Genomic DNA, 14,884 nt, shown 5'->3' with positions numbered 1-14,884 from the left:
GGCAATATGAATCCATCTGCTCAGTTGATGTGTCTCCGTCAAGGAGACAGAGCGTTAGAGGATTATGTCAAGGAGTTTATCGGACTGGCACAGTTAACGTGTTTTGATGAGGTATGTCTCATGGTCTTTTTCCGAGGAGGACTGTCTCATCCGCTGTGTTCCGTCATGCCGTTTCACGATCCCAGGTGGTCGTTGGAGCAATATATTGTCCTCGCATTGCAGCTGAGTGGTTCTAGTTTTACCGTGGGTGTCGCGGAGGAACACGACACCACGTTGCATCACGTAATGGCTGCCGCTAAAGAGGACATTCACAAGATGGCGTCAACAACAACAACAACGCCAGTTCATACCCCCGCTGATCGCCCAGAGTCAAGTCACGTCTTCACTGATCACCTAGAGCAACGTCACGCCTTCGTTGATCGCCCAGAGCAATGTCACGTCGCCGCTGATCGCCCAGAGCACCGTCATGCCTTCGCAGATCGCCCAGAGCAACGTCACGTCTTCGCTGATCACCCAGAGCAACGTCACGCCTTCGCTGATCGCCCAGAGCAACGTCACGCCTTCGCTGATCGCCCAGAGTCACGTCAGGTCTCTAGATCAGTCCGGGAGCGGAGAGGGTTGCGTTCCAGTGTGACCGATCCACCGTTGATTTCAGTCCGAGCAGCTGGCATCCCCAAGTCTCCGTCGGCCGCTTCGCTCTCAAACCCGGTGGCCGCTTCGCACTCAAGCCAGCCGGCCGCCGCACTCAAGCCCGCCGGCCGCCCGCACTCAAGCCCGCCGGCCGCTCGCACTCAAGCCCGCCGGCCGCCCGCACTCAAGTCCGCCGGCCGCTTCGCTCTCGCCAGCCGGCCGCTTCGCTCTCAAGCCAGCCGGCCGCTCGCTCTCGCCAGCCGGCCGCTTCGCTCTCAAGCCAGCCGGCCGCTCGCTCTCAAGCCAGCCGGCCGCCGCTCTCGCCAGCCGGCCGGCCGCTCTCAAGCCAGCCGGCCGCTCGCCTCCGGGCCAGCCGGCCGCCCGCTCTCAAGCTCGCCGGTTTCATCGCTCTCAAGCTCGCCGGTTTCAACGCTCTCAAGCTCGCCGGTTTCAACGCTCTCAAGTTTCCGCCGGTTTCAACGCTCTCAAGCTCGCCGGTTTCAACGCTCTCAAGCTCGCCGGTTTCAACGCTCTCAAGCTCGCCGGTTTCAACGCTCTCAAGCTCGCCGGTTTCAACGCTCTCAAGCTCGCCGGTTTCAACGCTCTCAAGCTCGCCGGTTTCAACGCTCTCAAGCTCGCCGGTTGCTATGGACTCTTGTTCGCCGATTGCAGTGGACTTAAGCACCCTGGACGCGATGGACGAAATGGCTGCTTTGCCAGTGCCCACGGGCAAGATGGCCGCCCCTGCGGTGCTCAAGGATGCAGGGGTTGTTCCAGCCATTGAGTCCGCTCCAGCCAGTCAGTCCGCTCCAGAGCCCACTCTCCTTGTTAGTCCTGCAATGGCCAAGAGGGCTGTTTTCACTTTTTATGTCTTGGCTGTCCTGCGTGCATTGATGAACTCAAGCTCTATGGACTTTGGAACAGTCTGCCAGCCCGAGCAGCCCGCTGTTGTCTCAGAGCCGTCCGCTGTCGTGCCAGAGCAGCCCGAGTCGCCAGCTGTCGTCCCAGAGCAGCTCCAGCCTGAGCCTGCTGCCATCGCTGAGCTGTCCACTCTTCTTGATACGGCCATGGAGGCCGTCACCGAGCTGTCCACTCTCCCTGATATGACCACTGAGCACCCTTGGTCAGCCCTGCTGCCGCCGCCCAGGCCGCCTGCACTGCCGCTGCCACCGCCCAAGCATTCTGCCCTGCTGGTGCCATCCAGGCCTTCGGTCCACGAACCTGCGACGGGCCCCGCTGAAACCCCCAAGAACTTTGGGGGGGGGGGGCAGTGTACCGGCGGGTGGGGTGCTTGTGGGTGGGGACCCTGCTCAACCATGGCCATTAAGGGCCTCTGAACTGTTATGGCCATCTTTGAACTGCAAATTATTATGGCCTTTAAGGGACTCTGACCCGCTGGGGTCACCGATAGACCCTGACCTGCCGTGGCCGCCCGAGCCACCTGACCTGCCGTGGCCGCCCGAGCCTCCTGACCCGCCGTGGCCGCCCGAGGCTCCTGGACCTGCATTGGGGACCCCGTTTCTGTCTGCATGCAGGTCTCCAATGCACCCACCCTCCCTCCCTAGCTGTTCCTTTTACGCCGCGAGGACGCGCCTTCCGGGAGGGGGGCGTTATGTCATGATCACCGTCTGTTCCTGTCAGTTCCCGGACTACATCTCCCATCATCCTCTCTGCCACTCACCTGCACACACTTCACACTAATCACCAATCACCACACCCAGCTGCAGCTCATTACTCGGACTATAAAAGACTCATACACACACCACCTCACTGCTAGGTCTTGATTTCCCAGTGTGTCATTTCTGAGCGTTTCTGTGTTTCCTGTCTGCCCGTGTTTGATCTTGCCTGTTCCTGTTTATTTACCCGTTGCTGCCTGTCCTGACTCTTGCCTTGTATACCGACCTGTGAATGATATCCGCCTGCCTCGATCTACTGCCTGTACTCTGACTACGACTCTGCCTGTTCCTTGCTGTTCCTGTTTGCCCCTGATCGACCCAGCCTGTACGACTATGCTCACTTTGAATAAAAGCTTGCAGATGGATCTCTGCCTCAGTCCCACTTCATTACAGTTATTCTCGAAATGTACAAACGCTCAGGGTTTGGATTAGTCATTAGTATTTATAATTAGTTTTGTGTGTAATATAAAACAATCAATATATATATATACAAAATATGTATTTTCTTAAAGATCATTAATACAATTCATGCAAAGATGGCAAAACATATACATAATAAAAACTGAGAAATGTATGTCATTAATAACCATAAAATAAGTAAATTAACCAATTTTGTTTAAATTAAATATTGCAGAAATGAGTACACCCTAGACTTAATTCAACAAATGTATAATATTCTAGTACTCCGTATGCCCTCCATGATTTTGAATATACTGCTCTGTCCCTTCTTGGCACGGAGTGTACAAGTTCATGACAAATTGTCACATCTGTGCTATTTAACTCCTGGATGATGAGCTCCTTAAATGCCCTGATCTTTAATGAGGAGTGCTGCTCAACTCGTCTCTACAGAATCCCCCACAGGCACTCAAGAGTGTTAAGATTGAGTGCAATACACGTCCATGGAAGGTTTTTCACCTTGGGAGAATGCATATCCTCATTGTCATGTTGAAAAAATGCCCAACAATACAGGGAATGAGGAAAGGTTTATGTATTTAGTTTATGTATTAAATTACACAGTAGTGTGTAAATTCATGACAGCATTGATAAAGTACAACACCCTCACACCTTCAACACTCATATATCCCTATGTAAGAGTTTTACTACCACTGAACTTTACTGTGGGAACCAGGCACTTCTCAATGTACTCCTCCTCTAGCAACACCAGAACATTTTGGATGCTGTTAGATCCAAAATGATTGATTTGGTCTCATGAGACCAGAGTATTGATTCCCAGAATCTATATTTTGTAAATATGATCTTTGGAAATGGCTAAGTGACTTTATTGTGCTTTGGCTACAGTAGGTAGTTCCAGTGAGAACAACAACCATGCATGTCATTTCTGCAGGCTGCATCTTACTCTGTGAGATGAACAGTCACTCTTTTCATAGCTTTTGCTGGCTCTGAGACACTCACTTGGTATTTCTCCTGCTCTTTGTCTAGCAAAAAAATCCCTCATCACTAAATGAAAGCTTAAAATGAAGGCCTGATTATTTCAGGGGGCTTGTCACAAGTCCATTGTTTTTGAATTTCTGTTACTTTTGCTATATTTTCACAGAATGAAACATAAAACTGCTACATATATTATAGCTAATTTATTTAGCTATATTTATTTATTTTTAATAAAAAAAATATAATTAAAATAAATAATGGCATGCCTCATTTTCAATAAGTCAATGTGTGAGAAAGATCCTCTGGCTGTCTTTAGTCTCTTGTTGAGTAACCTGGGTGGGAGGTTTTGCTCTAGGCCAATGCTTCTGCTGTCTACATGGCTGTCAGTGCAGGCAGTGAGATATCAATAGACAGCATAAATAAGGTTACATTTAACTAAGATTTCTGTTCTCTGTAAGATAATGCTTATAACACTGAGACTAACGCAGCAAAGTGAAACCTTTTTTTTGTAGATTAGCCACCTTTTTAATTGTGAATAGTGAGAGTCGTGTATAATGTATGTGTGTGCAAATGTGTGTTTGTATAAATTCCTTTCCGTTATCCAAGAGGGTTGTGAGGAAACAAGGAATCCCCCCGCCCAACATTCATCTCCATTTCACACTCTCTTGTAGTATCTCTTGTCCTCAGACTCGAGGCTTTTAAAATAGTTTTCTCTAGATTCTGTGGGAACTTAATATAAAGAAATATAAAGATGGGGTCATTTTTGACTTCATGGTGTATCTCTCAGTTGACACACTTTAAAGGGGGCATAAAAGCAACATATAGATCACAAATTTCTGTGTTCTGCCAGTGCCTGGTTGTTTTGAAAGGTCTCATATATGTGTGTATATATATATATATATATATATATATATATATATATATATATATATATATATATATATATATATATATATATATATAATTTTTTATTTTTTTTTTATGTTTGCTGTAAATTGACCTTCATTGCTAATAATGGTAATATTTCAACACATTTATACATGCTTTTCTCTCCCTTTCAGATGTCTAACTACAAGCGTGCAACGTTTGAGGAGGAGGACGGGACAGACGTCCCTGCTGACGGAGCTATCTCTCCTGACAGTGTGGAGGTGAGTGTGGGTTTTGGCTCAGCGTGGATGTGTACATTTTATGTTTACTTTCAGACTTTTTTATCCAATGCCACATACACATAACTAAACCAACAATTTAAGCTGTTAGTTTTACAAAGACGATGAGAGGTTGCGCAATTCCCCTGAAATGTAGAAGAACAGAAATGGCGCTAAAACACGGCAAAACAACAGTGAGAGAATAGTGAATTTCTGTATAGTTATAATGTGCTCTGTGAAGTTCAGCTGTTTCTTGGCTGACTACCGCTGAATAATCTAGCTGACAGTTATGTTGTGGTGAACTGCTGGGCTAGCAGGGAAGAAACACTGTCATGAGTTGGTGGTGATGTTCTTTCTTCCAGGCTGAGATACTCAGGCAAGCCGAGATACATACAGACACTGTCAGAACACCAGATACTTAAAACATAGCAGTAGTTGGAAAATACACTCTTCAAAATAAAGTTTCTAAAATGTTTAGGTTTTTTGCTGTGATGCTACAGAAGAACCGTTTTGGGTTCCTCAAATGAACTTTCAGTAAACAGTTTATTCTACTACAAAGAAACTTTCTGCTTTGAAAGGTTCCATGGAACCATCAATGCCAATAAAGAACTTTTATACATTTTTTAAGTGGGTAGATCTCATGGATTGTGAAAAGAGGAAGGGGCCAAGCACCGAACCTTGAGGTACTTCAGTGGTTTGCTGATATTGCTTAAATACTGCATCCCTCAATGACACCACGCAGAATCTACCCATGCACAGTGTCTAAAGCATCTTTACACCGTGTCCTAACCTGACGCGATGCGATAAGATTCCAGTGATGAGCAATTTGTCTGTCCACAATAGACGCAACGCAAAAATGAGAAGCGATAAAATCAATCAAAAACCACCACCAATCAGAAGAGAGTGTGGGCGGGCTCAATGAAATGAGCAAGTACTTAGTAAAATTCATAAATATTACACCATTTAAACATTATTTAAAGTACACATGGAGTGACTGAACCAGTCTTTGTCATAGAATACACTTGTTTGTTCGCATTGAGTTGACAGTTTGAACGTTCTTGTGCCCATTTATTTATTTTCAAGTGTTGTTTTCATTACAGCTAAAAATTCAAATTTCAATAATTTTGTGGTTTGACAGTGAACACACTCACAGAACACGAGATAAATAGATGAGCTAGTACAAATGCTGTAAATTTCTTGAAATAATATTTTCTGAATGTTCATGTTCTTCCTTTCAGTCTTTATTCACATTTTTTCCATGGTTTCTCAACAGACTTTCATAAAAGTTAATTAGGCCAGTTATATTGTAACTGTATAGAATATCATAGCTCTAATAGCTCGGCACATTGTAACGCAGTGTTAAAAAGAACCCTATCTGCGCAACTGGACTTTAAGCATTAAAGAACTACCCAAACTGCTAAACAACAGATTGGAGTTTAAAATAATATCAGATTTGTCTAATTTTAAATAAATACAAAAAATATAGATGAAAAATTATCTGATATAAGACATTTACTTTAGCTATTTTTAAATACATGTTCAGTGATATCTTCCAAATATTTTGGAATTTTGGTGCAATTTTTTCTCTATATATTGTCGATATGGCAACTAGTAAATATGCTAAGTTTCTTCATTCTAGTGTGTGTGAAAATATTTAAACCATGCGTGTTACAACTAACCCGCGCTCCCCTACAAGAATGTGTAAATACTTACTCTCCAGTGAAAGAAATCAAACTAAGCTGTTAAAATGAGCAATGCAGAAATTGTCACAGATAGTATGTCACAGCCATTAAACTGAATGTATTACCACCCTCATTTACATAGCAGCCTATTCAGTATTCAGTATAACTTGACCCTGATGATCAACAGTACCTATTTTAGTATGCGAAGGTTATGCAATTATACTTGAGGTCATTAATATAAGAAGTCATAAATGTACAGAAATCAGTTTAGTAGTCTGGACACCCATGGCTAGGCGTTTATTACGTAATGACTCATGACTAAATGGGCAAACATCTTGTGGACAACATCTTTTTTTTTTTCTTTTTTTCAGTTATAGAAAGGTAAGATAAGTCTGAACAATTATCCAGGTATGAATAATGGTCTCAAAACACAGAAAACCTGTATTTAAAACCATTTAAAAATGTCAAATGGTGGACACAATATATGTAATAATATTGAACTGAAAAGAGCATGGATAACAGCATTCTTTCTCATGTAGACATTTGCATTAGCAATACATTTTAACTGATGAAAACAGCAGGTCAGATTTTTAGAGAATTTACTGCAAACAATGATATGAAGCATGTATTTGATATGGTATCCCTCAGGCAACTTGATTTATATTCTTTGGGTGTTGAATGGTGTTAAGAGATGTGCAGTATATTTTGACTCAATAATCGTATGTGATGTTCCTAGAGTTTCAAAACAAGATGAGATTGCTCTTCTTTGGGAAGATTTTTATGAGAAGATTTTTATTATGAGGGAAAGTAAGGTATAGCAAATTAGCTTAAAAGAAATGTGAATAATTAAGCATAACTTGTTTATATTTGAATCAGTTAATCAATTTAACTTAATGTAGCTGAATTAATATTACAATCAATTAATCTGTTCGGCCAGCAAACACTCAGTATCGATCGTCTATCAACTTTTCAAGAAGTATATTTTTCCATGGCCACAGAAAAATATCGCTTTCTTAGCACGTAGCTGTGATCGTAATTGTTATCAGGGACATTGGTTTTATAAGCAGATCAGAATCAACTCGCAAGAGTGTGCACACAAGTTTTATTTAACTAAATCACAAACACATAACTAAACTAACTAACACACACATACATGCATACAGTTTACCAAGGGAAAGAGAGAGAGCTGAAGTTAGAGCATTGTTTGAAATTCAGCAGATCAACAGCCTTGAGCAAACCATCAGTTTAGTTCTAACACACACTTCTTTAAGGGATAAGGATACTCAATGTATCAAATAATGAGACTAAGTTTGATACTTGCATGTCTCGCCCATTTGAATTAAAACTCATGATGCAATTTGTGGAGGCTCCCGTTGAATCTTGGCTGAGATTATCTTGATGAAAGAGAACCAGTTGGATTCAGAGGATCTTTGGTGAATGGAAGGTCTAGGCCGAAGCCTGGCACAAGCTTGGGGTTCCTTAGAAGCTTCTAGTACAGCATCATCTTCACATCAGTGTTTTTCAGTAAAGGAAAAGAGAGTCTGTGATCTTGTGATCAGTGATTTTAAAGGGTGAAGATGTCACACCCTCTTGAGGTGTCTGAGCCAATAAGGAGTTCCTCGGAGGGAACTTTACGAGTCTTTGTGCCTTTGGCAGGATATTAGCATAAGACACTGGATTGGATGAATGAGAGAAGAACCTTCTAGATTCTTATGATACTAATGTGTCACAGAGTTAGTAACATGTAAGATTAATTAACAAATAGGAAACGGAAGTTAGAGTCCATCGATACCAAACATGTTACCCATGTGATTTTAGTTAAAGGTGCCCTAGAATTAAAAATGTAATTTACCTTGGCATAGTTGAAAAACAAGAGTTTGGTACAAGGAAATGACATACAGTGAGTCTCAAACTCCATTGTTTCCTCCTTATATAAATCTCATTTGTTTAAAAGAACAGGAGCATCTCAACATAACACTGACAGTCGGGTTAATTAATATGCACGCCCCCCAATATTTGCATATGCCAGCTCATGTTCAAGGCATTACACAAGGGCAGGACATCTGGATCTGTGCACAGCTGAATCATCAGACTAGGTAAGCAAGCAAGGACAATAGCGAAAAATGGCAGATGGAGCAATAATAACTGACATGATCCATGATATCATGATATTTTTAGTGATATTTGTGAATTGTCTTTCTAAATGTTTTGTTAGCATGTTGCTAATGTACTGTTAAATGTGGTTAAAGTTACCATTGTTTATTACTGTATTCACGGAGACAAGACTGTCGTTATTTTCATTTTTTAAACACTTGCAGTCTGTATAATTCATAAACACAACTTCATTCTTTCTAAATCTCTCCAACATTGTGTAATGTTAGCTTTAGCCACGGAGCACTATCAAACTCATTCAGAATCAAATGTAAACATCCAAATAAATACCATACTTACGCGATTAGACATGCTGCATGACGAACACTTTGTAAAGATCCATTTTGAGGGTTATATTAGCTGTGTGAACTTTGTTTATGCTGTTTAAGGCAGTTGCGAGCTCGGGGGCGGGGAGCACGAGAATTAAAGGGGCCGCAGCCTGAATCGGCGCATATTTAATGATGCCCCAAAATAGGCAGTTAAAAAAAATGAATAAAAAAAATCTATGGGGTATTTTGAGCTGAAACTTCACAGACACATTCAGGGGACACCTTAGACTTATATTACATCTTTTGAAAACACGTTCTACGGCACCTTACATTTGTAACTCTGAAACATTAATACCAAAATATTTCAAAAGAAAGAATAAATACATAGAATTAACCCTATAAAAGGAAAATCATGGGAGGGGAAAATTGGATGCACATTATATATATAGAATATATAGGATTAAGAGGGTTTATTTGTGTTTATTTGGGGTTTTTATTTGTTTATTTGGTATATTTTGTTCTCAGAAAGAATGAAATCAGAGTCACTATCTTCTCTGCACATTCCTGACAGCAATAAAACAGGAACAGGACACCTATTCTGTCTGTGTGTTGCAGTTGTGGGGGATGGAATTGACAGGACTTATGAGGGAGGGTTTCTGGATTATTCATTAAATAATGAATAATTGTGTGTCTGGTCCAGATGCTACAAAGGATCAGTATTTGTCAATGGCCAGACACAAACCTGCATCTCCCATGTGAGCAACATTGTTCCACATTTCAGGAGAAAGTGTTTAAACTGCAATGTCACAATTTGTCAACATTTTATCCTCACAAAAATGTACTGTGGTGTTACAGTGATGGAATCAGATAGTAATGCTGCCATCACATGCTATCAGAAATTTCCCACTTTGTCACTTTGTTGTGCTTTGTACATAGTAATGTTAACCAGCAAATAGTAACAATTAAAAAAAAAAAAAAAAAAAAATCAAACTCAAAAAGACTCTATGATCAATATTTGACTCTCTTTTAGGTGGGTTTCCGTAAGGGTGGTGTTCAGTTGTTTGGTCCACTGGGCAGGAGGACTCAGCTGGAGGTGGTTTTGGCCGGTCTGCTTTTCGCTTCACTTCTAGCGCTGTTTGGCTGTGCGATCACACTGGGAGTCCGCTATAACAGAGGTAACACACACGCACACACACACAGTGAAATTTGTTTAATGTACAATAACTTACTGATAAATATGATGCCATGTAACACTGATTTATATAAAGCAGGCATGCTTTTGACATCAGTTTAGTATATTTATTTAGTATATAATTTCCCAGGTGTACATGCTAAATTTGACTAACATCCCCTTATAGATACTTAAAGGGATAGTTCACCCAAAATTGAAAATTATCCAAGTAGGGCTCGCTGGAAGTGCAACTCCGCCCACATCCAAGTGTGATCATTTTACTGACTCGGATCTTTGAATATCGTTCATCAAAACGATTGAATCTTTTTTTCAAGTCATTTCAGCAGAATATAATTAAAATATTACATGATAATAGCCAAATTAATTAACACATCAACTTATGTGACGTTTATCACATTTAGAAAAAAAACAAAAAAAACAACTGCATTGCAAAATAATGAGAAACAGCAACGATTAATTCATTGCTTTACTGGCTCTGTTAGTTCAGTTTAGCAGTCTGTTAGTTTACCTCACCTCCTGATCTGAGGCGTTCGTTCATCCCGTGACATGATAAATCTATGGTGTCTCCCCATCCCCGTGTTGCCCTGGAAACCTCTATTTGTTACATTTGTCATGATAAAGAATTGGGTGAGAGGGTTAAGTCTTCTCGATCTCGATGTTCAAAGTTAAGGAGGATAATTTCATTTGTTAAGTTACAGTGATGGGTAGGTTTAGGGATCAGTGTTTGGTGTAGGGAATAGGCTATAAAACTGATCGACATGACCAATAAAATGGGCTGCAGGGCGGCATGGGCCTGGCTTCTGGATGTGGGCCGGGTTGGACGTCCACCGCAGGCTGGCGAGCCCCTTCTCAAATTATCCCATGATTTACTCACCCTCAAGCCATCCTAGGTGTATATGACTATTTTCTTTCAGACAAACACAATTTGAGTTATATTATAAAATATCCTGGCTCTTCCAAGCTTTATAATAGTAGTGATTTGCGTTCCTGATTTTGAAGTCCAAAAAAGCGCATCCATCCATCATAAAATATTTCCACACAGCTCCAGGGGGTTCATAAAGGCCTTCTGAAGCGAAGCAATGGTTTTCTGTGAGAAAAATATCTATATTTAAATCTTTATAAACTAAAATAACTAGCCTCCAGCAGATGGCCTAGGCAAAAGAGTGACCTCTGACCTGACACATGACGTATTGATGAACGCGGAAGGAAGAGCAGAGGATAGAGCAAAAACCGGTCTCAAATTAGACGAGAATGTTTAAAGAGAAAGATCGGAGGATTTCGATATATAAGAGAAGAGAAGCTTGAGTTTGTTGCCCAGCCCTACTTGTTTGAACCGTGAGAGGCGCCTAAGCTTACGATTCTCCTACATATATGTCATACATCGTGTTTTTCTTACAAAAATCCATCACTTCACTTCCAAAGGCCTTTATTAACCCCTCGGAGACGGATGGATTACTTTTATGATGGATAGATGCACTTTTTTGGGCTTCAAAATCTGGCCCTCCATTCACTACCATTATTAAACTTTGAAGAGCCAGGATATTTACTGTTCGTCAGAAGTCATATATGCCTAGGATGGTTTGAGGGTGAGCTTTGTTTCAAACTTGTATGAATTTATTTCTTTTAGAAACATAATTTAATGAGTAGTGTAATAATTTAATGAATATCTGTTTGGGTGGATTTAAAACAATGGCAATACATCATCATGACTCACTTTAACATTAATACATCACTCAGTTGGGTCAGCATTGAAGTACACATGGCTCGCTTATCTTTTTTTCGAGTGCTCTGATTGGTTTTGGTTAAAAATTTTTCAAACACCTTGCCACTTGTATTTTTTTGCATGTGATGTTGCATTATGAGATTTTTGAATTATGAAATGCGTTCTATAAAATCACAATGTGTGATTTATGTGATTAGAAGCATTTTCTTTCATGTACTCGCTTGTTATTGTAAAGAAAAAAGTTTCATCAAAACATGTTACATCATAAAAAATAAATTCCTATGATTAAAGTCCAGTTCACATCAAGACAAATGTTTGGTGTGAACATTTGGTGCCATAAACTTTTCAATAAATGAAAGACTGTTAGTGTCCAGAAAGACATGAACATTTGTATGCTGTCAATGTGGCTGTTTTTTTAACAGAGAGGTGTTCTAATCTCTTTTCCATCTCATTGCGAAGAAAACTGGCAAACAAATAAGATTTGTGCTGTTGGTCTCATGCCCAGAGCCTCTGCTTTTGCATAAAACTATGACTTGATTGCGACTTGGGGCAAATGGCATGGGAAAATCGGACCAACATTTTGTGCCAAACATTCATGTTGGTATGAATAGGCCTTAATATTATTACTGTAATAAATAATTCAAATAGTATCATCCACAATCCAATAAAATTAACACCATTCTTGCATAATTTTTAACATTCAGTTTTATGTCACATTATGGGAGTTTAAACTATTTCTTGTTGTTTTTAACGCCCAGATCCGGCCCGTAGTATTTGTCTAACGGAGGCATGTGTAACCGTGGCCAGTAAGATCGTGGAAGCTCTGGATCGCTCCGTAGACCCGTGTCAGGATTTTTACCAGTACGCCTGCGGAGGATGGGTCCGCAAAAACCCCCTGCCAGATGGCCGGTCCCGCTGGAGCACATTTAACAGCATCTGGGACCAGAACCAGGCTGTGCTCAAACACCTGCTGGGTAAGTGCTGGAAAACAGAAACACACACACACACACACACACACGTGCTTATCTTTTTTTGTAGGGTGGGATTTGCTCAGTAAATCTCACTCAGTGTTCACACAACAGAATATATTTAGAAAGACATCTAAATGATTTATTTGATTTTCCATGGGTAGAAACTGCTGCATTCATGCGTTTTGAAGAGTTTCACACTTCACTTCTCTGTACTTAGCTTGTGTTTGTAGATCTGCTCAAAATCTTTCATCGATTCCTGCATTGTGTGATCTGATTACTTGTTTTCTCTGAGTGCATCCATCACTGTCTGTTTGTTCAATAAGGGACGGTGACTTTCCGCACCCATTATCTGTTTCTGTAACTTTAAATCCCCCCATTATTCACTATCACATGGATTTACGGTATAGTGCTTGCAAGGCTTTTTATAGGTTATGCTTTTTTCAAGAAATTTATAGTTACATTTTGTAATAACTTCCATTCAAACTGGCAGTAATGATACCACTGACTTAGACTTGTAGACTAGATGAAACTGCATGCCACCACAAAGCTAGGGTGTTCTGAATGTCTCCCGGGGTGTTACAATGTGGTTGCTAGCATGTTCTGAGGGGTTGCTAGGGTGTTGCTAGGTGGTTGCCATGGTATTACTCTGTGGATGTTAGGCTGTTCTGAGTGGTTGCCAGGGTGTAATTTGGTCATTTGTTAGGGTGTTCTGGGTGATTACCAGCATGCTGCAGTTTAGCTGCTACACAGTTCTTGTTGATTGGCAGGGTGTTGCTAAGGGGCTGCTATGCTGTTCTTGATAGTCGCCAAAGCATTGCTAAATGGTTGTTAGGGTACTGTAAATGGTTTACTAGTTTGTTCTGGGTGGTTACCAAGGCGCTGCTAGGTGGTTACTGCACAGTTCTAGAAGCTTGCCTAAATGTTGCTAAGTGGTTGCTATACTGTTCTTGATGGTTGCTAGGATATTCTGAGTAGTTATCAGGACGCTGCAAGTTGTTTGCTAGGTTGTATTGGGTGGTTGCTTGGGTGATGCTTGGTCATTTGCTAGGGTGTTTGGGGTAGTGCTGCTAGGTAGTTGCTACACAGTTCATGATGATTGCCAGGGTGTTACTAAGAGGTTGCTGTGCTGTTTTTTATAGTTGCCAGGGTGTTGCTAAATGGTTGCTAGAACATTCAGTAGTTTGTTCTAGGTTGTTGTAGGTGGTTGCCATGGGGTTTCTAGGTGGTTGCTAGGGTATTGTCATGTGGTTTGACCTGGTGTTCTTGGTGGTTGCTAGGTGGTTATTTAGAGGATCAAAAGAGTCTACCCATTGGAGCCCTTCCTTTAATGTAAGTCTGAGGGATTTTTTTTACCCATTTATTATCCATCAGGCCAAAAACAAGGCTGATCTTTTAAGGCTGACCCACACTTATCAGATTTTCAAAATGTGAGAGACCCCAAACCACAGGATTTCTGATCTGTGTGGCCCCGACATTCTTCTGAGCAGATTCAATCGCTCAACAACAGGAAAATCTGATAAGATAATCTGTAGAACCATCAAGATAATCATGATTTTACCTAGGATTATCGGTTCAAAATTGGTCCGATTATCTTATAGTGTCTGTGTGCCTTTAGAAAAATAATAGCACCTTTCATTAAACCATGTGATTTTATGTTGACTTAGCATTCATTACACGCTGTTTTGTACAAACTCTAAGAATGATTAATAGCAGTATTGATGTTTGCCTTAGCAAACAACACTAACTAATGGAAAGTCAACCATAATTGGGGAGTCTCATCAATCTCTCTCTCCCTCTCATTCCCACTATGTATATCTGAATGCAACTTTTCATTTTTCAAAAAACTATTTATTGAACTCACAGGTTTACTTATTTGCTGCCTTGCAAGCTCTAGAGTTCTGGAAATGCTAATGTAGTCTCTTTTGTGTTTAAATGCATTGCTCCATCATCCTCCCTCTCTCTAATTGTTGGTCTATTTTACTCTTCCTGTTTGATTTAATAACCTGTTGTAATGCACTGGCTTTGATCAAGCGCTCTCTCTCTGTCTAATGAATGC

General features: G+C 41.1%; 1 protein-coding gene across 7 annotated transcripts in view; it reads left to right on the top strand.

Moving 5' to 3' along the window:
• Positions 1 to 14,884, top strand: part of ece2b (endothelin converting enzyme 2b) — an 89,283-nt gene that overhangs the window by 41,002 nt on the left and 33,397 nt on the right. For 6 of the 7 annotated variants that reach the window (XM_067366343.1, XM_067366344.1, XM_067366347.1 and 3 more), the window contains 3 exons: positions 4,757 to 4,843; positions 9,973 to 10,117; positions 12,616 to 12,831. In XM_067366343.1, coding sequence (XP_067222444.1) covers positions 4,757 to 4,843; positions 9,973 to 10,117; positions 12,616 to 12,831 — 448 coding nt within the window. Of the gene's footprint in view, positions 1 to 4,523; positions 4,565 to 4,756; positions 4,844 to 9,972; positions 10,118 to 12,615; positions 12,832 to 14,884 lie in introns of those variants that run through there. The other variant, XM_067366349.1, reaches the window with a different exon arrangement.

Source organism: Chanodichthys erythropterus, chromosome 17 (assembly GCF_024489055.1).
Source record: "Chanodichthys erythropterus isolate Z2021 chromosome 17, ASM2448905v1, whole genome shotgun sequence".
In the NCBI taxonomy this organism is placed as follows: Eukaryota; Metazoa; Chordata; class Actinopteri; order Cypriniformes; family Xenocyprididae; genus Chanodichthys; species Chanodichthys erythropterus.
This window is presented reverse-complemented; position numbering and strand designations above follow the sequence as displayed.